General features: G+C 48.4%; 1 protein-coding gene across 1 annotated transcript; it reads right to left on the minus strand.

Annotated features, from left to right (window-relative positions):
• Positions 1-4: 4 nt before the first annotated feature.
• LOC134507171 (tumor necrosis factor receptor superfamily member 1B-like) lies at positions 5-23,482 on the minus strand. The gene is made up of 6 exons (XM_063317664.1): positions 23,383-23,482; positions 8,670-8,772; positions 6,941-7,069; positions 6,006-6,155; positions 2,810-2,903; positions 5-152 (listed from the first exon to the last, which is right to left on the minus strand). Exons 1-6 carry the CDS (start codon positions 23,446-23,448, stop codon positions 5-7), a joined length of 690 nt encoding a protein of 229 aa, XP_063173734.1. The 5' UTR covers positions 23,449-23,482.
• Between the last annotated feature and the right edge of the window lie 1,093 nt (positions 23,483-24,575).

Here is a 24,575-nt window from a genome sequence, read left to right on the forward strand (position 1 = left end):
TTTTTTAAACTCTCTCCTTTAAGGAGAAGCCGGCAGGGGAGTGGAGTGGGTAGTCTGATGAGATGGCCGAGAGCCATGTGCGAATGTCCTGTTTACTGCTGCACGGCCCTGTCCCCAGTAATCCGTAGCCACTCTGGTTTTCCGCGTTTCCACTAAATGCCAAGGAAAGGTTGTCCAAGAGAATTTGTATGAGCGGATTTTCACTTGGCTCAAGATGCCGGTTGCACTTGTGTAAAGAATACCGTACCTAGGAGGGGCCTGGCTGCCTTCCAGAAGATACAGATTTCCTGTTTCTCCGCAAACGTGGGAGATAACAGAAGAAGCTAGCTGCTTTGGCTTGCCTACAGGCCACGGTGGAAAGCCAGCGCTTGTGTCAGAGTTCTTCAGCCCCCACCTTGACCCTTCCCCAACCGATCTTCCTAACCGGAGCTCAGAAAAACTCGTTCCTTGCTCTGTCATTTCCACTCCAGGCTGCTGAAGAACCCCGACAGAAATCCGCCTTATGGGCTGGTTTCTAATGGGCAAGTATGGCCCGCCAAGGGGCTACCGGGGGATGGAAAGTGGGTAATGCAAGCCGACGACTCTGCCCGCCCCCCCGCAATAACCTCTGAGCTTTTGTTCAGAGTGTTTGGTTTCCTGCTGTTAGGAAAAGAGAAAGAGGATAAAGGACATGGCGGTCATTCTTCTACCGGGGGTGACCTCGGGAAAGGTCAAAAGAGTTAAGATGGCGCCCACAATCATACGATCAAAGCCCCACCACTTTGTTACCTACGTAGTCAGCCAACAGCAGTCCCTTAAAACCCTGGATGTGCCAGGGAGAAGGTGGGAGCCAAATGCCAACTACTACTACTACTTCTTCTTCATCCATTTGTTTAGCAACTGTTCGAAGTTACGATGGCACTGAAAAAAATGACTTACAACTGGTCCTTGCACTTATGACCATCACAGTGTCCTCCTGGTCATGTGATCAAAATTTGGGTGCTTGGCAGCTGGCATGTATTTATGACAGTTGCAGCCTCCCAGGGTCATGTGATCGCCCTTTGCAACCTTCCCAGCTGGCTTCCAACAAGCAAAGTCAACGAGGGAAGCCGGATTTGCTTACCGACCACATGATTCACTTAGTGACTGTGGTAAAAAGGTTGTAAAATTGGGCATGACTCACTTAACAACCGCCTCGCTTAGCGATGGACGTTCCGGTCCCAATTGTGGTCGTAAGTCGAGGACTACCTGTACACCGCCTGTCTACCGAGGACTCCTGATGCATATCGCAATAGAAGTGATGTGACGTATGCTCTTAAGACAGGGGTCATGATGCAAATTTGCACCAGTTGCACAATGAGGTCATGATGCGTGTGCCTCCTGTTGACACCATCATGAAGTGTAACAGGCACCTGCGTGCCCCGCCCTTATCGGTGGCAATGGGGCTCTGTATGTATAAGCTGCTTCTGCCTAAAGATCCTGCAAGGACAGCAAAAAGTAATTGCTTCCTAATTCTATCCACAGGAGTTACTGTGGGCATTGCTATTTTAGCTCAAGGAAGCCACAATAAGCCACTAAAGAAGTCAGTGGGCTGCGTCTGGCTTGGCTGAAGCTCCTGAATGGTTTTTACAGAAGTTTTGAACTCATTTCTCCTGCCAACCTAGCAGTTCAAAAACATGCCAATGTGAGTTGATTAATAGGTACCGCTTCGGCGGGGAGGTAACGGCGTTCCGTTTAGTCATGCCGGCCACGTGACCACAGAGGAAGTGTCTACAGACAAACGCCGGCTCTTCGGCTTTGAAACGCCCCCTAGAGTCGGACACGACTGGACTTCATGTCAAGGGAAACCTTTACCTTTACCTTTACCTTTACCTGAACTGATTTACTAGAAAGCCCTGATACAATTATTACTGCATCCCTACAGGTAGTCCTCACTTAACGACCACAATAGGCACCGGAAAACTGGTCATTAAGCAGTGCACTCATTAAGCGAGCCACCACATGACCAGACCTGATTTTACAACCATTTTTATGACCGTCCTTAAATGAATCCAACTTCCCTAATGGACGTTTTTTGCCAGAAACCAGCAAAAAAGATCACAAACTGTGATCACGTGACTGCAGGGATGGTGCAACGTTTTACGATGGTCGTAAGTGTGAGTACAGGTCATAAAGCACTTTTTCTGAGGCCCTCATAACTTTGGACCATCATTAAATGAATGGACGTTAAGCGAGGACTACCTGTATATTCCTTCCCCTCTTAGTACCCCACTGGGTTATACTTGTTAGTAGTATTACATACTTGCAGTTTGATAGGAATTTGCATGTAGTATGAACAGGTATTTTACACTGATCTTTGTTGACTGATGTTGGTTGCATGGACCTGGAATCAATATTCCTCTTTGCGTTGAAAAAAGATGCTCTCGGGGCACATTTGTGCCACGATAAAGTGCAAATGGGGAGGGCCCTGTCTCTTTTTTCCTCTTTCGCAATTCCCCAGCTGTTCCCTTGTTGTTGTATTTTTCTGAGATATATTATAAGTATGGACAAGGCCCCCGATGAAATGGATGTTTATCAATAAAGTTCATGCAACCAGCATTCGGCACAGGAGTGTCCACAGGTGACTGTCAAAAGAGTCAAGAACGGCAGCCACGATGCGCATTAAAAAGGGCAGTTCTTTGATCGACCCCATCTTGACTTTTTTGACCACCCCCTGTGGACAGCCCTGATTTGGCTAAGGCGCACAAGACTTACGTTGACTTTTCCTGCAAGCGTTTAGCAGGATTCCTCTCCCCAGACCCAATGATGAGCAATGTGACCCCAGACTTACCTCCTGTGCGGGGTGCAGGCAGCCGTGTGAGACTCATGGTCAGAAAATGTGCCCGGTCTGCAGGGGGCGCACACCACGTCCGTTTTTCTCTTGCCTGCAAACAAATGAGCGTTCTCAAAGGGTGGCGACTGGCCCGTTAGAGAAATGCAGAGGGAGAGGGAGGAAAACGCTTTAGAACTTGGCTGGCCTTTTTGCAGCCAAGAAATGCCCATCTTTCTGGAAACGGAACAATATGGGAAATCAGGGACATGCAAGGGAGAAATGTTAACCGCTGGGATGCAATTCCCACCCCCCTCAAATGGTTCCAGCCTTCCTATCTCTAGTCAAGCAGCACGTCAGGAGTAATTCTGGCGTTACTCCAGATGTCAGAATGGGACCATCGTGGCCCCCAGAAGGAATGGCGGACGGAGAGCTGCAGGAGGACGTCCTTGTCCCAAACCAAGATCCTCAGCTCTCCAGCTTCAGCACTACTGTGCTAGAGATACTTTGGTTCCTCATCTGCCAGCTTTCCAGCTTGAATTCTCAGCCCAGAGATCTGGCCTGCAATAGCAGGTCACTTGTTTGGGCCATCAGCTGAACTCCAGTGTCCAATTCTGACCCATTGAGCACCATGATCCTCTGGCTTCAGAACTGGAACAATTTTCCCCTGGAGCAATAAAATATTGCCTCGGGTCCTATTCTCTTCTCTACAGTCACCCTAAGATTGTCAAAGCATCCCACTGATCCCACCACCATCCCGTCTGAGCCACACGCAGCCCTCTTCAGGACATTTAACCTACTTTTGTCTATTTTTTTTAAGTGATTATGTGCCATCAAGTCATTGTTGACTCTTAGTGACCCAGACAGATGTTCTTCATGATGATCTGTCCCTAACTGTTCTTTCAAGTCTCCCAACGGTGGACTCATCACCACTGTAAAAGAGTCCATCCCCCTTGCTGCTGGTTGTCCTCTTCTTCCCTTCCTTCCACCTTTCCCGGCATCAGAGAGCTGGGTCCTCACATCAAGCATCCAAAGTATTTGAGCCTGGTCATTTGTTCTTCAGGTAATATCTCTGGATTGATTTCTTTAAGCATCCATTGGTTGGTTTTCTTGGCTGTCCATGGTCTTCTCGGAGTCTTCCCCAACACCCAAGTTCAAAGGCATCAACGCTCCTCCAGTCCTGCTTCTTCAGAGTCCAACTTTCACTTCCATGGAGTGTGACAGGGAAGACTCTGGTGTGCACAATTCTGCTCTTCTTGACTCTCCCTAAACCTTGGGCCTTACAGTTGACTTATGCTCAACTCATGCTCAAGGTGTAAAATTTCTTTAGACCAATCTGTGAAGACTAAACACTACTTGGGTGACGGGTTATCTTTACTGTGTATTTTGTAAGCTGCTCAGAGTCATACCAGATTGGGTCAGAGCATACATTTCATAAAAATATACTAATGTTGATGTTTTTATGACATCTCTGGAATCAACACGTGCTCCCTTGATACCACTTCTTGGAAAATAGCAGCAGAAGGGCATTATTCCACCTGTCTGCAGTAGAGAGCACTTTGGACTGATCCTCTGAGACCTTAATCCAGCTGCCTAGATTGCTTCTCGTCAAATCCCGTGGGTGATTCAACCAGCTTTCTGGTAGCTGAGCCAAACTCCTGCTTGTTCAGTCCAGGCAGCTCTTTGGAAATCCTAAATCTTCTGTCTGGATCAAAAGCCATTGGCTTGGCTGATGTCCCACAGTCCCTGTGTTATTGCTCACTGCCCTTTCCTGTCCTTTTGTAAACTTCCTTTCCCCATCAATAAACTTTGTGCATTCAGTTCCCTGCCGTGTGGGGGTCAGAGAGTCCACTCCAGATTTCTATGGCCCTGCAAAGTTTTGCTCCAGTTTCTTGACCCCACCAGCCTCTGTCTGTATGTCTTTGTAACAAGAGCCACAAGAAAAGGGGAGAAGGGGTCCCCGTGGCCACATAGTCCAACCCCTGGCTCCCTGCAACAATCCGTGGCAGAGAGGAAGGGCTGTTCAGCCTCTTGGCCACATCCAAGGAGGGAAACCAACTATCTTTCTGGCCCATTTCTTCCATGGCTGAGACTGCTCCATTGAAATCTGCCTTCATGTAACTTAAGGCCATTATGACCTATGGGTATGTATCTGCTTATCTTTCTCAAAGAGGTACAGAAGAATGTATAATACATGTACATATAGTGAAGATACCCCCCCACACCACCATCTAGCTGTTCAACAATGGAAAGGAGGTGGGTCAAATTCCCTTTGAGTCAAACTTGTAATGGAATGTGGGAAAGACCTCGGGAGACCGGGGGAAGAGACGCTGCCTAGATCAGAGAGGGCATAGCCCGCAGCTGCATAATGGGTGGAGAAAGAGGCTCAGGAGGGACCCTCCCTAATTTCTCAGGCTGTAAAGGAGACGGCGGGAGAATTGTGCTTTCAGACTTGCACGATTGATGTCGGCCTTACTGGGTAGACCAGACAGGAAACCCAACCAGATGAGCTCATTCTACTTTATGGTAAGGCTACATTGGCAGAATCTTGCAAGGCTGAAAGTACAGATCTCCCGCCGTCTCCTTTACAGCCCAAGAAACCAGGGAGGGTCCCTCCTGAGCCTCTTGCCCCACCCACTCTCCAGCTGCAGGCTCAGCTGCCTTTTATCTGACTGTTCCCTTGGCAGCATCTCTTGGCCAAGGCTCCCAAGGTCTTTCCCACATGCCATTACAAGCTTGACTCCTGGTGCCTTCAAGACACTTCCACACCATTTTCTTGATGTGATATGGAAGTGGTTTGACATTGCCTCTTCCAGAATGGTTTTCAGTTTCCCGGTCTAGACTGCAGCCCTGCCACTTCCATCTGAGTATGAACCAGCCTCACCTCCCTTAGTTTCTGCGTGCAGACAAAGTCCACTAGTCACAGCAAAGCCCGACAGGCAACTGCTTGGTAGCACTTTGATCCTGGGGCAATGTGCAGATTTGCCAGGGAGATGATGGCATGGCCTTCTGTCTCCAAGGGAGACAGCACAGCCACTGGGAGTCTTCCAACTGGTAGGATCCAGAAGCATTACTGGTTTAGCGCCTATCGCCCCAGGATTTTCAAACAGACCTGGATCTCTCTCTTGCCCAACCCTGTTTTGCAACGTAGCAAGAAAACTCCCTTTCTTTCGTGCCCAGTGTTGCCAGCAGGCCCAAACAGGGGCTCCAGACTTACCCACTTGGACAGCTCCATACCCCTTTTGGCATTTCTGGTACGGCTGGCAATTGTAGCATTTCTCAGATACGAAGGAGCTGCAAAAGTGGTCGGGTGGACACCAGCAGGCTCTGTTTTGAGTCCTGGTGCATTTCATCTCCTCCACAAATCCTAGTTTCAGAAAAAGGGATGGGCTGTTAGGGGGCAGGAGGCTGGCTGAAAAGGGGGCACCCGAAGGGGTTGAGTGGGAGGGAGGCCGAGGGGTCCTGCTCCCTTCACTCTTGTGAGCTTCCCAAGGCCTAATGTCATGGTATGTGGGAAAGACCTTGGAGATGGGGGTGAAGAGACACTTCCTAGGGAACCAGATAAGAGGGAGCTGAGCCCCCAAAATGCACAGGAAAACAAGGGCAGAGGACGGCCCTCAAGCACTCAAACCTCCCCAAAAAATCAGCCTGGATGCTGCTGATGAGCAGGTCCTCGAAACTCAGTCATTGCTGTTTGTGATCAGGTCCTCGGATTTCTTCCCAGTCCAGGGAGAGACAGAAATATGAATAAAAATCTACATATAGATGCATAGGTAGAGAAAAATGTTCTTTATTTGTGTCTCTGACTCTCCCTGGTTTTGCTTACTTTTGGTCTCGTTTGGGCCAGTTAACTGTTTTTGAGGTTTGCTGATGTTTAAGAAATAAACCTCGAATTCTGTTTTTGCTGGGTGAACGGAGTGGGGAGTGGGTGTGCGTGCTCTGATCTGGATAGAGCAGTGTTTCTCAGCCTTGGCGAGTTTCAGATGGGTGGACTTCAACTCCCAGAATTCTCCAGCCAGCAGTCCTCCTCCTCCCCCTCCTCCCCCCTTCCCCTTCCCCTTCCCCTTCTCCTATTTTATTGATGCTTAAGTCTTGCATCTTTCTAGGAGCACTAGAAAGCGAAACAGGAAATTCCCATGGTCCCCAGCTTACCTTCTTTGCAACGGGGTGAACAACTGAAACACCGCCCTGCTCGGCTCCAGGCCTTCTTGTACATCCCTTCCTGGCACTCGGCGCATTGCGTGTTGGCACTGTGGTTGCAGCCCTGAAGGAGGAGAAACCCTGCAATGGAAAAGAGGAACATTGGGCATCAAAGAGTGTCTGGCAGTAGAATTCGATTCAGCAGAATCTGCTTTGGGAGGTTTGAGGTCTCTTCCCTTCCAAGTTCGGGCAGTCCCCATCCCCATCCCCTTCTTATTTTTCTTTTCTTTCCAATCTCCTGAAAGTGGAATTCACTTTATCTGGCAGTGCCCATTCCTTCGCCTAAAATTTTAATGGTACTGTTTACTTAGAAACACCCCCTGCTTAATAAGAAAAACTGCACTTTCATTGGAAGTATCATTTGTCTGGTTTGTGGCTCTCTACATCAGCCCTGCTCTCGTTCATTTGCAAGGCATTTTGTAACTGGTGATTAACTGGCCAGTTCCCGTTCCATAATTGTTAGGCACTCAGCGTTTAACTCTCAGCAGAAACTACTGTAGGTGTTAAACAATAAAACACTGTGAAAGAGCAACATTTATTCACCACTGAACAGGAAGCCAATGGAGGCAGAAGTGGTGAGGAAACAGCTTCTAACTGTTATCTTAAAAGTCCCTCGTTGGGTTTTGCCAGGTCACTTAAAAGGATCAGATGATGGGAAAGACAAATGGGCCTGAAAGGGGTGGGGAATTTCTGCACAGCCCTGCTGAGATCATCTACCAAGTTCAGGGGAAGCTTGGACATTAAGCAGACCAAGATGAGATGCAGAGCCCCCTGGATTTTTTTTTTCAGCCTCTGATAATCGATATCTTTGCTAACAAGTTGCCCTGGTGCCCTTCTGTGTATATTTCATTTACAAGAAGCTTCAGCAAAAGTCTTGTCGGGCATCTTCCCCTTTCACGTTAAATTGTTTTCATATCTTTCAAATTTTTCCTTTTGCACGTGGGGAGAATTTCAAAGATGCCAGTCTCCGCAGCACACAGGGCTGCTGGTGCAGGCTGTCCTGAAAAATGTAGGCCAGAGGACTGGAATTTGTGGGAGAATTTCCAGTGCCAGAATCTGGAATGGATCACCTCAGGGGAAAAAAATGAGGATTCCTGATTTTGTTATATTCTTCCTGCATGTCGTTTGAACTTTGCGTGTTTCCATACTGGTGCTCTGCTCTGCAGGCAGAAAATTCTAGGTTTACGGGCCAGCATCTTCAGGAAGAGCTGAGAATGACCCTTGCCTGAATCTAGGGGGGCCCATCAACCACCACGGAGGACGACACTGTGCTGATTCAGGAATGCAAACTTGCACCCTTTTCTCCATTCAATAGCCCCCTTCCCCCCAGGAATCTGATCTGATTTAATGTCAGTGTCAATGCCATTAAAATAATTGCATGCAGATCCTACTATCTCTCCCCATGTATTTAATATTGTCTGCCTTCTGGCACACGCATGCATAAAAATACTGTTTGGTAGCAACTTCTGGAAGGGCCAAGGGGACCCCAACCAAGATTTCCAGGGGCCATGCTGTGCGGGTCTGGCAGCTGTCCTGCCGAATGCTTATTCTTGTTCTGCACCTCCCATGCGCCTTTAAGCCAGAAAGGCAGGAAACAGAAGGCCTTCCTGGAATAGCTGCACAATCTAGACTTCAGCGCAACGGCTCAGCTCAGTGACACGCCTGGCGCTGAGCAGCCTACCTGGAGGACATAAGCTGCAGCATTTGTTGATGCTTTCTTCATAGTATTCTCTGTCCGGGTTGAGGCACTGAGACTGAGACGGGGTGTAAGGCAGCACATGTGCCTACAGAAACCAGAAGAGAAATTAGTTTGCAAGCAGGTGAGTTTGCCCGTTGCCCCCATTCCCTCCCCGGCTGCCAAGAAGCAACAGGAAATTTCTCCACTGTTATTTCAGTAGCTCACACTCCCTCCAGAGCAAGGGGGTTGACCATCTTATCCTTCCTTTCCATTTTCCTCCTCCTTTTTTTCTTTCAGGGACTGGTTTCTGGTTTGGATCTTCTTTCCCCAAAGAAAGGTTTGTGTGTACTTCTAGAAACTCATCACAACTTCTGACACTTCCTCCCTTGCTTCTTGATGCATCTCCCCTGGCCCCTCTCTAGCCACTGTCCATTTGCTTTGAGAAAAGTAATGGGCACCCTTTGCGGGCTCAGGAGCCACAATGCAGCTTCCGGAGAAGCTGTCCGGTCCCAGCGCGCCATCACCAGGAAAGGTGGGGTGCTGGGGGCCAGAGGTGGCCTGTGGCTTGCCCCACCCACCTATTAGGAGCGTTGCTTTGCACTGCAGAGCTCCAAGGCTCAAGCCCCAGAATGTCCAAGCAGGGAATGACCATAGACACCGCCTAAGATGCTGGAGAGCTGTAAGTTTCAGCCAGTGAGGAGCAAATCCCACTGGTTCTCAGACCAGATACAGGTAGTCCTCACTTAATGACCATTCGTTCAGCGACCACCCAGAGTTATGACAGTGCTGGAAAAAACAACTTACGACTGTTCCTCGCACTTACGACTGTCATAGTGTCCCTGCGGTCACATGATCATGATTTGGGCACTTGGCAACCATCCTGCATTTACAACAGTTGCAGTGTCCTGTGGTCACACGATTGCCATTTTTGACCTTCCCAGCCAGCTTCCGATAAGCAAAATCAACAGGCAACGCGTGGTTCGCTTAACGACCATGTGGCTTGCTCAACGATCACGTGATTTGTTTAACAAGCGGAGCAAAAATGGTCGTAAAATCGGGTCCGGATTCGCTTAACAACCGCATCGTTTGGCGACCAATATTCCAGTCCCAGCTGTGGTCATTAAGTGAGGACTACCTGTAGCACCTTTAGGTAAATATGAAGCTGGCCTCTTCCAGCCTCATGACTAGGAAGAGAACAGCTCAATTTCCATGAAAAACAGGAGAAAATTGCCTAGAATTTAAACTCTGTCTACATCTTGGTTTCTCTGTTTTGCGGTAAGCAGATCTTCTGCATGCATAGTTTCTATTTTTGTCTGCAAGAAAGCAACTGAACTAACTAAGCCGTGCTGGGTCAGTGCGCTTCTGCTGTGAGCAAGATCCTTGGGACAGGCAAAATGTCTGAAGAGTTTAAATTTATTGCAGCCTCAGGGGTGAGGTTTGCCACGAATAATGGCAGGCCACTTTTTTTTTTTGCAACCAAGGACTGCACCTGTATTTCTGCATTTTTTAAAAAAAGGGCCTTCAAGGGCTGCAGAGGGCGAATGGGGGTTCATTGTTAAGTATTGTAGGAAACGAGGTGAGTCAGTCTTGGGGAGCAAACGTTTTCTAACAAATTTTATTAAAAGGCAGAAGCGACCAAGAGCTGCAGCTTCTGCCTCTGAATAAAGTGTTGGTTGGAAATGTGCTACCAGACTCTTTCTGACTCATCACTGTAAGTGTCACCAAAATGTACATTTGCCCCGTTTTAGCAAGGAAATTAAGGGGGAAATTGTGCCCCTGAAGTTCAGGGGCACAATCCAGGCGTGTTCCGGTGTGCAAAATGCTGAGCAGCTGTGGGCGCACACCCTTGCAGGAGAACATCTGCCAATTGCAGCAGACTTCTTATTCTGAAAACTGGGGGGTGGGGGGGGAATCAACAGATCTTCTAAAAAAAAAGAAAAACCAGATAAATTGGACTATTGTTCTACAAAAGCAGTCACCAAATGGACTGGATTTATATTGATGGATGCACCTTTTTTTTTGATGAACTCATAAGTGGTGCCAAACCCGGTTAATGTAGATCTCACAGTTCCAAATTCTGTCTTAAACTATCCCGATAGGCCCACATGCCCCCCTGCGAAGACAAGGGGGCTTTGAAGGAGATCATGCCAGGAAGCTTCCTAAATTAAAACATGATATTTGGAAAGCTGCACCTGCCATCCACAAATGCGCTAAAAGTTGGTTGTAGGTGGGTGAGAATGGAGGTGATCCTGTCCAAACCATCTTGAAACTATGTTAGGACCTCCATATCTGGGCTGCAATGTGTCCCAACAGCCACTAGGTGGCAGCAAAAACCTCCAACTCTTTTCTGTACAGGCGGTCCTCGCTTAACGACCACAATTGGGACTGGAATTTTGGTTGCTATGCAAAGCGGTCATTAAGCAAATCTGACCTGATTTTACGTCCTTTTTTGTGGTGGTCATTAAGCAAATCACCATGGGCATTAAGCAAACCCATGTGGTTGTTAAGTGAATCATGCAGTTTCCCCACTGATTTTGCTTGCCAGAAGCCAGCTGGGAAGGTCAAAAATGGCAATCACATGACCACAGGACACTGTGACGGTCATAAATGCGAACCGATTGCCAAGTGCCCAAATTGTGATCATGTGACTGTGGGGACACTGCAACAGTTGTAAGTGTGAGGACGGTCGGTCTTTTCAGCACCGTTGTTAACTCTGGACTGTCACTAAATGAATGGTTGTTAAGTGAGGACTGCCTGTAGTCTGCTAGTCACTCACAAATAAGATTGGACAAGATCTGGAGGGAGGGAGGATAAGAAAAATGGAGCAAGGGCTGCAAGGAAGCATTTTTAAAATCACTTTTCTCTGTTCTCTACCCAAAACCCCACCGTGACCTTGCTGAGTTTGATATTTAAGTGTCCTTTCCTTAGTTTCCTGGAAAAGGAAACCTTACTTGATTGTAAATGTACAAGGGAAATGCTTCAATTAGCTTTTGATCATAGCTGAAGAACAAGATCTGAAAGTAGGACAAGCCGAGCCAGACCTCCTTTCCCCGGGAGAGGAAAGATGAGAACAAGGAACCTTCATCTGGCTGCATTTTAAATGAAATTTAAATCTTAAATGGTCTGGCCCTCACCGGAGGAGGAGGAAACTGTGAGCCAGCAGAGGAAAAGAAAACCCCCAGAGAAAAATCATTCCAGGTCTTGTTTTTGTCTGGACAGCCATGGAGAACAGCCAGCTGGTCACTCCCGACTTAAAAGAGGCGAGGCTGTGCGGAAAAGCAAACGCCTTCCGAGCATTTTGGGCACATTTTGATCCTTTAATTCTGGAATGGAAGCGGAGGGGGTGCTGAGCACCTTTCTGGCAACTGGGGGACCCTTTCGACCGTTTATTTTTTCAGCAGCCCCAGGCAAGAGAATCATTTAATAGTGCCACAAGAGGATCTCTCTTTTTCGTCATTTTTTTGCATGTGGTTGGGTGACAGCGGAAGGCATTGTTAATTTCCTTGATATGCATTCAACCAACCTGAGGCGTCACCCTCCATTTCTCTGCGTTTGCTGTTTCTCCTAACCTGGGATTCGTTGATTACTAAAAATGAGGCCTTTTTCTTCACGGTGGTTTGTTTTCTTTGATCTGGGGGGAGTGGTCATTTTAAAGCCTTTTTGTGCCTTAGCACTCAGCCCCTCTACATTTCTAGGTGCTTTCCCCAGCCAAAAGCACAGTTCACGCTCTAATTCTTTTTTAATACCTTTTTTTTTTACCTTGCTAAAAAGCCTCTTGGGGATAGAACCACTGAAGGAAGACCATTTCTGCCTGTAAGGTTTACCAGCCTAAGTGCACAGCCCATAAGGAAAAGGGTCAGGGAGGGAAGAGGAAAAGAGCAGGCTGAGGTACAACCTTAAAATTAAACATGAGTTTTAATTAACGACAAAACGGATAAAGTTTACACAGAAGATGGATGGTGCTCGTCTATTAGAAGAGTATTTCCTCTCCCATCTGCTTCAGACAGTATCCATCAACTGTCTAATTGTTTGATAGTAAAACAAACTGCCATGCTCCTTCCTGTCAGCCCTTCGAAGTAGGCTAGGTCAGGAAACAGGCACCCCAAGAAATGCTAGAGCTCCACTGATATAGGCTATAATAACAGAGTTCGGAGTCCTGAAAGCTCAACAATGTTTCCCCTTCCCTCCCTCTTATACCTAAGAAAATCAAAGGGGCAATCTTCAGTTTCTTTCTCACCCTCTCCTGTTTTCCTGGGCTAAGCACATTTTATTATCAATCATATCATGAGTACTGATGGCGAGCAGGAGGGGGCCTCTATCCAGGGGGGAAAACGCACGCGTAGTACTGAGGAATTAAGCAGCCATTCAAAGAGACACAGATCAGACCCGGCTTAGCTTTTGGGGTTTATCTGTCTGGGTTTTTCCCACGCTTCTTCAGTTTGTTAGGATTCTGTTTATGTAGCAGCAATAAACACTAGAGAATGACTCCTCGTCTCAGTGTGATTTCTGACTCTTAGGACAATCACCACGTATCTTCCCAAGCTCTCTTTTATTTCTGCCATGAGTAGCTAGAAATCTTTCTCTGTCTGAGCCCCTGGTAACTGGCCCTCAAGATAAACCATGGTTTCCTGCAAGGATTTTGAAGCTCTAGAATCACGGGAGCAACCACACCAGCTGCTGCTTCTTTGCTCGCAAGTCCATCGTGGACCGACACAAACATCGCCCCCAAATCCGGGTTTTATTATTATGCATTTATTTATTATTTATTAAACTTATTGGCATGCTGCTGCTGCAAAAAAAAATAATCCTCTTGGTGGCTCACAAAGGAAAAAAAAAGTAGATGTAAAGAGTCTGCATTTTAATTGCATGGAAAATTCAGTTTTTTTAGTATTGATTTAATGGGTGAGTTTTAGTGATTTATATTAACAAACCAGATATTTTTCCAAAGCTTAATAAGGCCTTTTGGCTTCTCTTTATTTGAAGCCAAAAGGCCTTAATAAGATACCTTCTGTATAACGTGTCTATTTAAATGTTATATATTTCACAGCATCATAATTGATGATTAACTTTCTCTAAAAACACTGGAGACCTTTTGTTCAACCACCTACATCTCCTTCTTTCTCCTTTGCTCTTTTACTTCTCTCATAGACTTGCCTCTTTCTCTAAATGTGTTGAAGAAAAAATAATAATAATAAAAAAGAAAGACGCAAAGATTTAAAAAAAAACCCGAAACCTCGCTTCGCTGAGCGCTACTCGGCTGGAAAAGCAGCAGGCAATAAAACCCCCACAAAACTTCCGATGTGAGCAGATATTGCTTGCACATGTATGTGGGGGGGCGGGGGACACCATCAAAGCAGCGTTTGCAACAGATAAATTATTTCTACAGCTGAATTTTCAGATCCCTCGCTCTCTGGACTTGGTACTCCACGGAGCTGACAGTCTGGTGTTCTCCGCAGCTCATTCAGCTTCAGCACCACCCCGAACTGGAGAGATCTTCAAATCAAAGTCAATTTGAATGATAAAGAAGCCACATAAAAAAACACACCCCCGGAGGGAGGTTACCCAACAAGCATTCATCAAATTGGCTTGAAGCAAAATATTGGTATTTTGCATTGAAACGGGATTCTCCTGGAGAACAAGATCCTTGCTTTGAGAAGGATAAAAGAGGGCAGGAGGGAGGGGAGTTAAAGCCCTAAAAAACCCCAGCGGCAGATGAAAACCCCATGCTTCAAAGAGTGCTCGTTAAAAAATTGGAATATTAAAATTTAGATGGCTAGGTTTGCAAGGAGGGAGTCACGGAAGTGTAGAGTCAATAGCCTGGGCGGATTTTCATTTCTGCCAAATTCCTCGCGTTCCAAGGGCCATCCATTTGTTCCTCTCATTTGCTAGCTAGAAGGAAACAGTCAGTTGTGGTTTGCTGTAAACTAGGCAGAGGGAGAGAGATTTCAGGAGATTTTGAAATCCTACTTCTTCCTCAGCTGGATGCCCTCAAACCAGGTTGAATGTCCGTACCCATATAAATTCAGTGTTGGTTGCTTAACTCCTTTGCTTCCCCCTGTTTGCAAAATGTGGTTTCGTTTCATCCCAAATTGCCCTGTTTGCAGTTTCCCAGGGCAAGAGAAGCCACGGCATGGCAAGACAGTCTGAACCAGCTCAACATTGCTCCTTCACTTATTTAACCTCATTTCTTTGCACTACAGAATTACACTACATTCACATTACTTCAGTCCCCTAAAGTGTTTTTCACTTTGTGTGGACTTCAACTCCCAGAATTCCCCAGCCAGCATGCTTTTAATTTTAACTTTAGGCCAGATTTTAACTTTTGGCGAAACCCGCATCTACTTCAGCCCTGCAGAATTGCCGTTCCTAAAATCAGGGGCAGGTCAATTTTTTGTCCAGTGGACTCAAAAGGAGCAGAGGAAAATTTGGATTGGCTTTCAAGGTTTTGTTATTCTACCTTACTACATAAAGGGCACTCCTGGTCTCTCTGCTGTACTCGTTTCTTGAACTGGCCTACCTTGAAGGGCTGACAGCCAGTCACTTAGATGTTCCTCTCAATAGCTTCCCAAGAGGCTCCCTGTTTCCCTCCTTATTTTTAAGGAGGGGAATTCTGGGAGTTGAAGTCCACACATGCTGGTTGGGGAATTCTGGGAGTTGAAGTCCACACATGCTGGTTGGGGAATTCTGGGAGTTGAAGTCCACACAGCTTAAAGGTGACAAGGTTGAGAAACACTGCTCTAGACAGACAGGCCCACTCCCATTAGTTGCAGATCACCTTCCCTATTATTACCATTATCTCACCATGGCCTTGAAGAAGATATGCAGATGCCGTGATAGGTCTGCACCTACACAAAGATCAGAACTGAGTGAGCCCTGGTCTTCCCTGTGACCCTCCATGGAAGCAAAAGTTGGACTTTGAAGAAGCAGGAGAGGAAGAGCATTGGCACCTTTGAACTTGGGTGTTGGAGAAGACTCCCGAGAAGACCAGGGACAGCAAAGAAAACAACCAAAGGAACATTGGACAAACCAACCCAGAATTCTCACTCGAGGCAGAAATGACCAGGCTCAAATTGTCCTACTTTGGAAACACAGTGCGAAGACCTGGAGAAGGCTCTGATGCTGGGGAAGGTGGAAGGAACGAGAAGAGGAGGAGGACCACCAGCAGAAGGTGGAGGGACTCAGTCACAGGAGCGATAGGGGCGCCGTTGAAGACCTCAAAGACCAGGTAGGGCACCGATTGCCATGAAGAAAATCTATCTGTGTGGTTGCTAAGAGTCAACAACAACTTGATGTCACATAATCAAAATTATTATTGTTGTTATAAAAGAAATCAAGTCAATGGGACAGGGAAACTTGTAGCTCTCCCCATGGGTACCAGGTTGCTGACTCCTTCCCCAAGTTCACCAAGAAGGTAACCTCACGGTTACTTCTCAAGGGTGCCCGAAGCTGACTCCCTCCACTTCCTGCAGAGCGTGACACACCGGCAGCCTTGGCTTTCGGCAACAGATCGGCCACATTGCACAAGTGGCGGAAAAGCTGACGTTGCACATGTTGGTCACGCTTTGCTGAAAAAAAACAGCTTCCTCAAATTCGGGTTGCTCCATTGGGCTCTCCCGCACTCTGAAACCGATCGGGAGTTTTCTCTCCGTCGATGCTCTCCTGGAGCGGTGCCAGACCACAAGTCCCATCATCTCTGCCAATATGGCCAGTGGGGATGATGGAGGGGGATTCTTGGTGTGAGCGCTGTGGGGGAGGGGGCAACCAGCCACTTTTGCAAAGATGTAATTGCGGTTTGGGGGGTTGGCAGAGGGGAACCCTGATTTCCCACTCAGAGAATCCAGACCCACAAGATGGGAAAGGCACATCTCAATTTGCAAAGCTGTGCGTTTAGGTGGACCGACAATCTGACCATATTTAAAGGAAGAGAGAAAAAATTCCAGAGTCTCATCCCAAATACTGGCAGGCATGGAAATCATTCTTGGTGGAGGAGGATATTCTAATTCCATCCTGATTTGAGGAACGACAGCCCTCCTGAGCAGAATCTGGAGCTCCTATTGGCAGCCCGGCCCGGCCCTGACAAATTAATCTCTGCCACCCAAGCCAGCTCCCCTGCATGGGCAGGAGGACCTGGGACCCCTCTCAGAGAGCAACGCAAGGCTGGTGTGTTTGATTGAGCTGCCTCGCAGGGCCAGCGGGAAGCCAGTGGAAGAACCCCCCGCAAAAGGGGTGGATGGATTTTCCCTGGGGGGAGACCCAGCCCACTTCTCCCCCCTGCCTTTCCCAAGCTGAGCCCCTAGAGAAGGAGCAAGGAGATTAGGAGGGCCTGTGGTTTAGCAGCCCCAAAGGGTTCTGGCTGCAGGCTGGAATTATGGTGGGAGAGAGATGCTATGGGGGTGCGAATTTGGGGAGGGCGTCCAGGTTCTGGGCCTTAGTGGGGCCTTCAGACCTCAGCCCGGCAGGGCAATGAAGTCAGCGAGATCTTAAAACAAGCAATTCGCAGAAGTTGGGGATGTGAAGATTGGCACCATGCAGGAAAAAAAAATCCTCTATTTTTTTTTCCCTAATGGGTCTCATCCTTCTGGTTCTAATCATTCTCCTTCTGTCTTACTTCGCAAGGAAGACTGAATTTTGGAGCATTTCTCTTGAGCAGAGGGCGGCCAAGGAGTGTGTGTGGATGGCCTGTCTTCCTTTCCCCAAAGCCCCTTCTTCCCACTGTCTGAGCATCTCTGGCTTCTTAAGCTTCCCGAGGGAAAACACAGGATGGAATTCCTCCCGGGGGGCCTTTCCAGACTGGGAAGAAGGAGCTGCAAGGGAGGCTGCGGGGCGATGGAAAGCGATCAAACAGGAGCCGACTCACAGTACGCTCAACTCCACCGCCCCCCACAGTAGCATCAGCTCAAAATTGGAAAGAAATCCTGAAGTTAGAGAAAAAGGAGACGAAAACTACCAAAGCAAAATCCAAGGCAGATTCCTGCATGCAATAGTCTAATAAATCTAAAATCATCATGATCAGCATCTTCCTAGGTTCTTGGGAAAAACTCGAGGAGAATGAAAGCCAGCGCCAGCTGAAGAATTGGCAGCTGTGATTTCATGTTGTTGTGTAACACACACACACGGACGTGTGTGTGTGTATTTAATCAGTTCAATTGTGTCTGATTCTTGGGGACTGCCTGGACAAGTCCCTGCAGTTTTCTTGGCAAGATTTTCAGAAGTGGTTTGCCATTGCCTCCCTCTTGGGGCTGAGAGAAAGTGACTGGCCCAAGGTCACCCAGCTGGCTTCGTGCCTAAAGCAGGACTAGAACTCACGGCCTCCTGCTTTCTCGCCTGGTGACTTAACCACTACACCAAACTAGCTAATAATAATAATAATAATAATAATAATAATAATAATAATAATACTGGGACTTGCAGATTGAAGTTGAATGCTATAGAAAAAGAAATCTGCTGTTATACTGATCATGACTGAAGCCCTTGAAGCAATACCTAAAGGACTCCTCCGCTATTTGGAGATTTTTAATTTATCAGACCTGAACACCCTAATTTTATGAAAAAATACCCTGCTTGGAACTGCCTATATCCTCAGACGCCTCCTTAATGATTCTTAGGTCCTTGATTAGGACTTGAATTATTATGTTTCCACCAGTCTTATAGATGACCATAATACTAATAATGATAATAATGGTGTCTAATAGCCTAATAAGTTCATGAAGATTCATGATTGCTTGACAGTACCACAATCAGAGACATCTGCAGGGTTCGGCCCAAAAGGTCAAGGTGGTGGCCACAAGGGTGCAGGTGAAGCTCCGTCTGCTTTTTGCGTGTGTCACACACTAGGATGACGGTTGGGCGGCTCGGCTGGCCCCAGACGCAGAGCAAAAGAACGCCAACTTGTTTGGTGTGGAGGGGAGGGCAGAAGAGCCCCGAAATACCCCACAGGCTACGTGAGGAAGCCAGAGTGACGAAGCCACCCACCTTTCTGACATCAGAACCGATGGCGGTGGGGAAAAAAAGAGTCTTTCCGAGACTGCTTTGCTCAGCGGTAGAAATTGCCAAAAGGGGAACAAAGCTGCACTTTTCTTTTTCACTGTTTTTTTTTCCCCTCTTGAAAAAAAAAAAAGAGACAGAGAAAGCAAGAAGAAACGTCTGACCAGCGCTCTGAGGAGCACGACACCCAATGGGTCGAGTTTAACTCACACGGGGTGGCCAAACCACACAGGCAAATGTCACCCACCCCCTCTTGCTCAGCCCGAGTCTGCAACGCAACAAGAAGCCCCACCCTTACGCAAGAGGGCTGCATCTTCCTACGTGCCCCAAATTTTGCTTTGGATCGGAAAGGCCATGCAGTGGTCCTCTGCACCAAATGCACCATCTCTGCACCAAATGCACCATCCAAAATCCCAGCAGCCCCTTGAAAGCTCTCCATAGCAAGAGCTAAAGGCATTTCCCTCTTTCCAGCTGGGGTGGCCTGTAGAGATCTCGGTCCCGGCAATCCATGTCAGTCGCTGCAAAGTCTTTCCTAAGCTGAACCCCCATAGAAAGGGGTCTCCCACAACATGCAGGAGAGGAACGAGGTATTGCAAGAGAGCGCCAAAAACACCCTGCCTCGATGGGGAGAGAGCGAGTGGCTGAGCTGAAACAGGAGGGGAGCACCCCGCAATGCTGCAGTTTTATGGAAAGCCCTCTCACACATAGAAACACACACACACACACACACACCTTCTGTTACTTCAGGGAAGAAGCTGCTTTTGTACCCACCTCTGTGTTTGAAATGGGCTGTGAGAATCAGAGAATGGTCAGATAAAAGAAACCTGAGTCCGGGCCAGAGCTGTAACCTGAAAAGGCGTCTCAGAACTGGACCCTCCCTAGTCCTCTTTAGGATTATGGCGGGGAGGGGAAAGGTGCATCCAGAGTTGGATTCCGTTACTGTAACCCTATAATAGAAGTATTTTTAGCCTTCATGACGTTGGGGTTCCAGTCTGGCCTACCTCGAAGGGCTGACAGTGTTTCTGCAAAGGAGGCGGAAACAGCTCCCTGCCCCAAGAAAAGAAAATGAGGCAAGTGTCACTTGAGGAAAGGGAGAGAAATGGAGGCCAACCACTATCGTTCAGCCCAGCCCACCTCACAGGGTTGTTGTTGCTGTGAGAGTAATGTGAGGGGAATATAATTCCCTACACAGTTAAACGCTAATAAATAGGAAATAAATGAATATGACAACAGAGAAAGCAACATGCCTAAACAATGTTCAGCCATCATTTCCTAAATCAAACATAGTTGGCTTGTGAGAGCCAACACAGGGTAGCGGCCAAGATCCTGGGTTGGGACTAGGGGGATCCAGATTAAAGTCTATCTTTGGCCATGAAAGCTCAGCCAGCCAGCCAGCCTGCCTCCCCACATGGCTGTGGGGAGGGAAAATGGAGATAGACCCCCATTTGTGTGGCCTTGCGATTCTGGAAGAACAAGGTGTCAGTGTAATGTAGCCATGACGACCACCTTATAAAGTCCCATTTATCATCAATCAATGATTCATCGCTCCCCTTCCAAGGAACTCTCTCTCCACACTTCATCAAGGGCAAGGCTCTTAGGCAGGATTTTCGTAGCTTCAGAGCAGATTCCCCTAGTGCTTGGGGGAAACCATGGTCCATCGTGACAAACCACCGTCATGGGCTCTTCAGCCAGCAGTTTGCTGTTACTTTGCTTTAAAAACGGTGAATTCAGTTTCCTCTCTCTGTAAAACCGGTGACGCTCCTGTTTTTGAAAAGGTGTGCATCTACAGCTGTCTGTAGCTTTCTAGTTTCCAGCCGATCCACGGGGCCATAAAGAACCCTGTTTTCTTTGCTCTTTCCAAAATACAGCCGAACAGTAAACGTGAGACTCACACTTCACAAGTGCTCTGAGTCACACTTCCTGTAATCCACCCTCTTGCCCACACTCCACCACCATGTAAACCACGTAGAGGGGCGTGCATGTGTGCAAGTAATGCACCAAGTTTTTCTGCCCAAAGGTTACTCTGCGTGAAAAAAATCTGCCATGATTTTTATTTACATCAGGAATGGGGAAATTCACAACGGGCCATGCCGAGCCGTGGCTCAGCAGCCTGTAGGTTCTCCTTTGCTCCTGATTCAGATTCTTAACTCATCTTTCACTCATACGGCTCAGGACAACACCAACCCCCCCTTTCCATTTTCCACCTTGAAATAACAAGGTTAGCTTAGAAGTGGCCCAAGCGTTTTACGGCTGAAGGGATCTATCAGCACCAAAACTCCACTTTTACTGAAGTGACGCATCCTCTAAATGGTTGGGCAGGGAGGGCATTTTCTGCCTGTTCCAAGTTTAACAAAAGATTTTTTCAGCCGCCTAAATTAGAGAGTAACCCCTGGGGAGAAAGTTAAAGTCAAGAGTTTACAGGTTGGATTCTGGATCCATCAACCCTGAAGGCTGTTCTCCCTAGATCTAAGAGGAACAACTTACCTAATAAAAAAGGAAGCAGTGGCAGACTTTGATTATGGGAACTTGTAGGCTTCTTATTATCTGTCACTCTGTTAGCAACAGCATCTGCTAAGAAAATCAAGGGCCTGAGCTTGACATTTGCATACAGTGCTCTGGCAAATGTGGATGCAGACTCCCAACTGCCAAGCCGCACTGGATCTGCCAAATACCCCTGTCTGAGAAGAGGGTGGATTATTATTATTTTTTTGGTGCCTTCAAATCCGCATGGACTCCTGGCGACTGCCTGGACAGGCCCCTGCAGTTTTCTTGGCAAGATTTCAGAAGTGGTTTGCCCTTGCCTCCTTCCTAGGGCTGAGAGAAACTGACTGGCCCAAGGTCACCCAGTTGGTTTTGTGCCTAAGGTGGGAGTAGAACTCACGGCCTCCCGGTTTCCAGCCTGGTGCCTTCACCGCTACGGTACATCAAACTGGCTCTCTCCACCCAAGTTACCCGTTTATATGTTTACTGGACAAAAATACACTGGCTGAATACTTTGCCTATGATCCTCCCCCTCTGCTTAACATTAATTAAACTTAAAGTCATTAGTGTATTAATGTTCTTCTTCTGCCACATTAAAAAGGGCAATGTGACAGCAACTTTTGCTTTGAGGGGACCACAGCCTAAGCTGGGAGGTGGGCGGGCTGCACGTTCCTGCTTTGGCTGCTGTGCTGCAGGAACCCAGGAGAAGCAACTGGGCCAGGCAGCTTAACTGTCATCATGTCTGTTCCCAACAGGCATCTGTCCCCACAGACCAACAACCGCTTTCTTCCTGCTGTGTCTCCCCATCCTGTCCTTAAAGCAGCTGAAGGTGGGCTGAAACAGACCTGTGTCTGGGAGGGGGCATCTGCAATAGCTCTGTTTTCGTAGGAAAATATTACTGGGGTTGTGACAAGGTGCAAATGTCAGTGCTGCACAGCTATATTGAAAGCCACAGGCCCAAAGCCACCCACTCACAGGGCTGTGACCCACACTCTTAGCATTCAGATGGGTGACAAGCCGGCGCGCACCTGACTGGCTCTTGACGACCATTAAGAAAGGACCTGAAATATTTTATGTTTTCAATATTCCACTTTGCCACCAGCCAGCCCCTCCAGTCAGCTTGGCACCACAATTCTAACAGCAGCAAACAGAATACAATCAATCAAGGGTTCTTTTCTCCCCCAAATGCAGGTTAGATAAGTGCCCCTTTTTGCAAACCAGTGTGCACCTCTGGAGCTGTGCCATCAAATGCAAATAGGGCTGGGGAAAGGATCTGTTTTTATTTTATTTTTGCCCCTTGCTTAAGAGCAGCCAGACTACATAAAACTGCACAAAATGGGCCACAAACCTGCGTAATTCTGACAGATGTTGCTGACTGCTGCTGTATCTGCTGGCAAGCAGTTGCACCAGTTTACACCGCATAAAAGGCCTTCCTTTTAGTGGTCCTTCCATCATTCAGCTTCACAGGATGCCCGGATTCCAGTAGGGTGGAGGGGGGAACCTCACCCCCATATATTTCTTCCACCCCCCCCCCTTGCAACGTTTCATGCCTGCTGCCGGGACCCTCTTTCTTGCTTCTGCTCAGACCTCAAAGCTTCAGTCCAATCCGGGAACTGGAGCCCGGCTTATAAACCGGGGCTTACTGCCGAGGAGGCGCTCCCGTGCGGGAACATAGATTCAGCGACGGTCTGAGCAAAGGGGAAAACCGCCCACCCCGTCGCCGCGCTCCCTGCGGGCATCTCGGCGGATCCACGCAACTCCCAGAAAACCGGGCCAGGGCTGCACCCCAACCGGGAGCCCCCGCAGGCAGATGGAGCTCACCTTTGACTAACCGGGCGCGGGCGGGGAAATTCTTCCCTCTTCAAGCCTCCCCCCCCGCGGGAGGAAACCCGATTCTCGGATAAAGCGCCCGACCCGCATCCCGCTCCTTGGCCATCCCTCGTCCGCCTCCCTGGACAGCGGCGGGAGGGAGGCGAGGGGGTGGGTCCCCCGACGGAAAGAGGGAACGCGGCCCCCGCGGGTTGGGAACGATGGGACTTGGGGGCCGGCCGCGAGACCTCGCCTAGGACCGGGGCTCCGGCAAGGGGAAGGTCTTCTCGACCAACGCCGCGCTGCCGGGAACAGCGTCCGGAAAGTCGCCGGGTCTTTGGGTGGGGGATGATGGGAGCTGTAATCCCCGTCCCCATCCCGTGCGGCGGTGCCCCGGGACAGGACCGGGGGGCGGCGGCGGCGCGGGTGGGGGGCGCCTCACCTGCAGGCAGAGCAGCTGCAGCGCCGAGCACGCCAGGGCGGCGCAGAGGCGACGGCGCGTCCTCATTCCGAGGCGGGCAGAAAGCGAAAGTGGCGGCCGCGAGCCGGGCGCCCGGAGAGGCCGAGGAGGGGCGGGGAGCGGAGGGGCGGGGCCGAGTTAGAGCAGACCCCCCCGCGAACACCAAGGTCTGAAAGTTCCGCGCACACGCACGCGGGCGCACTCATTTGCATATATGACACACCGCAGGGAAATCTCGCTTCGCTCTAACTTTTCCCAGCCGCGTCTTCCAGTTGCACCCGCCGTCCCCGAACCGGGCGGCCCTTCAGACGGTCCCCGGCGCCTGTCACCTCCCGCGCGCATTCCCGCGGGGTGCTCTGCCCGGTTTGGGAGGGACTTTGGCACCGCTCGCTCGTGGGAATGCTGTCCCCACTCACAACTGCACTTTTAAAAGTTTTGACGTTGGGCCATTCTAGGTGGTGAGTGAAAAGCAGGGCTTTCCGTAATCCTTTCTATGGCAAAAGATTGGCCTGTTGCTGGGGTTTTAAGTAAAAAGGGATTGAAGAAAAGAAAATTTAAGATTATTTATCCCTTGCCCCCTCCCCATCTATTTTTAAAATCAATTTTTTTTTCAGGTGACAGGACACATTGGATGCAAGGCACAAGAAACCCTTAACAGAGAAGAAAATTTAAAGTACTGTACAGGGGGGAAAAATCCCTTAAATCAAACTCAAGCCCTGGTGATTTCACAGAGATCTGCACCCTGTTTTCTTGATAATATGGATATTTAATTATTTATCTGTCAGATATATGGTTTGTCATTGCCTTCTTGCTGGAAGGTTTTGACTCCCCTGTTTAACCTACAGCCCTGCGATTACCTGGTGGTGCTCCATCCAAGCATGGTCTAAGTCCAACTTGGTTTAGTTTTAGCAGATCAGTCAAAATCAGCTCGATTCTGCTAGGGTCCCACTGTGGAAAATTTCAATGGTCCCCGAGTCATTTTTGCTTGTTCCTGAAGGAGAAGGGGGCACTTGAATCGAATTTAAAGGAAAATAAAAATAAAACCACTGAAACAGACCTTGACTTTTATGCCACTGCATTCACGGTGCCAAGAAAGGAATCTAAGCTTGGCAGCCAAAAGTCAATTGGGCCAAGGGAAGCCTGTTTGGGCTTCCTGAACCATTTGATTGACTGGT

This window comes from Candoia aspera, chromosome 18 (assembly GCF_035149785.1).
Source record: "Candoia aspera isolate rCanAsp1 chromosome 18, rCanAsp1.hap2, whole genome shotgun sequence".
NCBI classification, from domain to species: Eukaryota; Metazoa; Chordata; class Lepidosauria; order Squamata; family Boidae; genus Candoia; species Candoia aspera.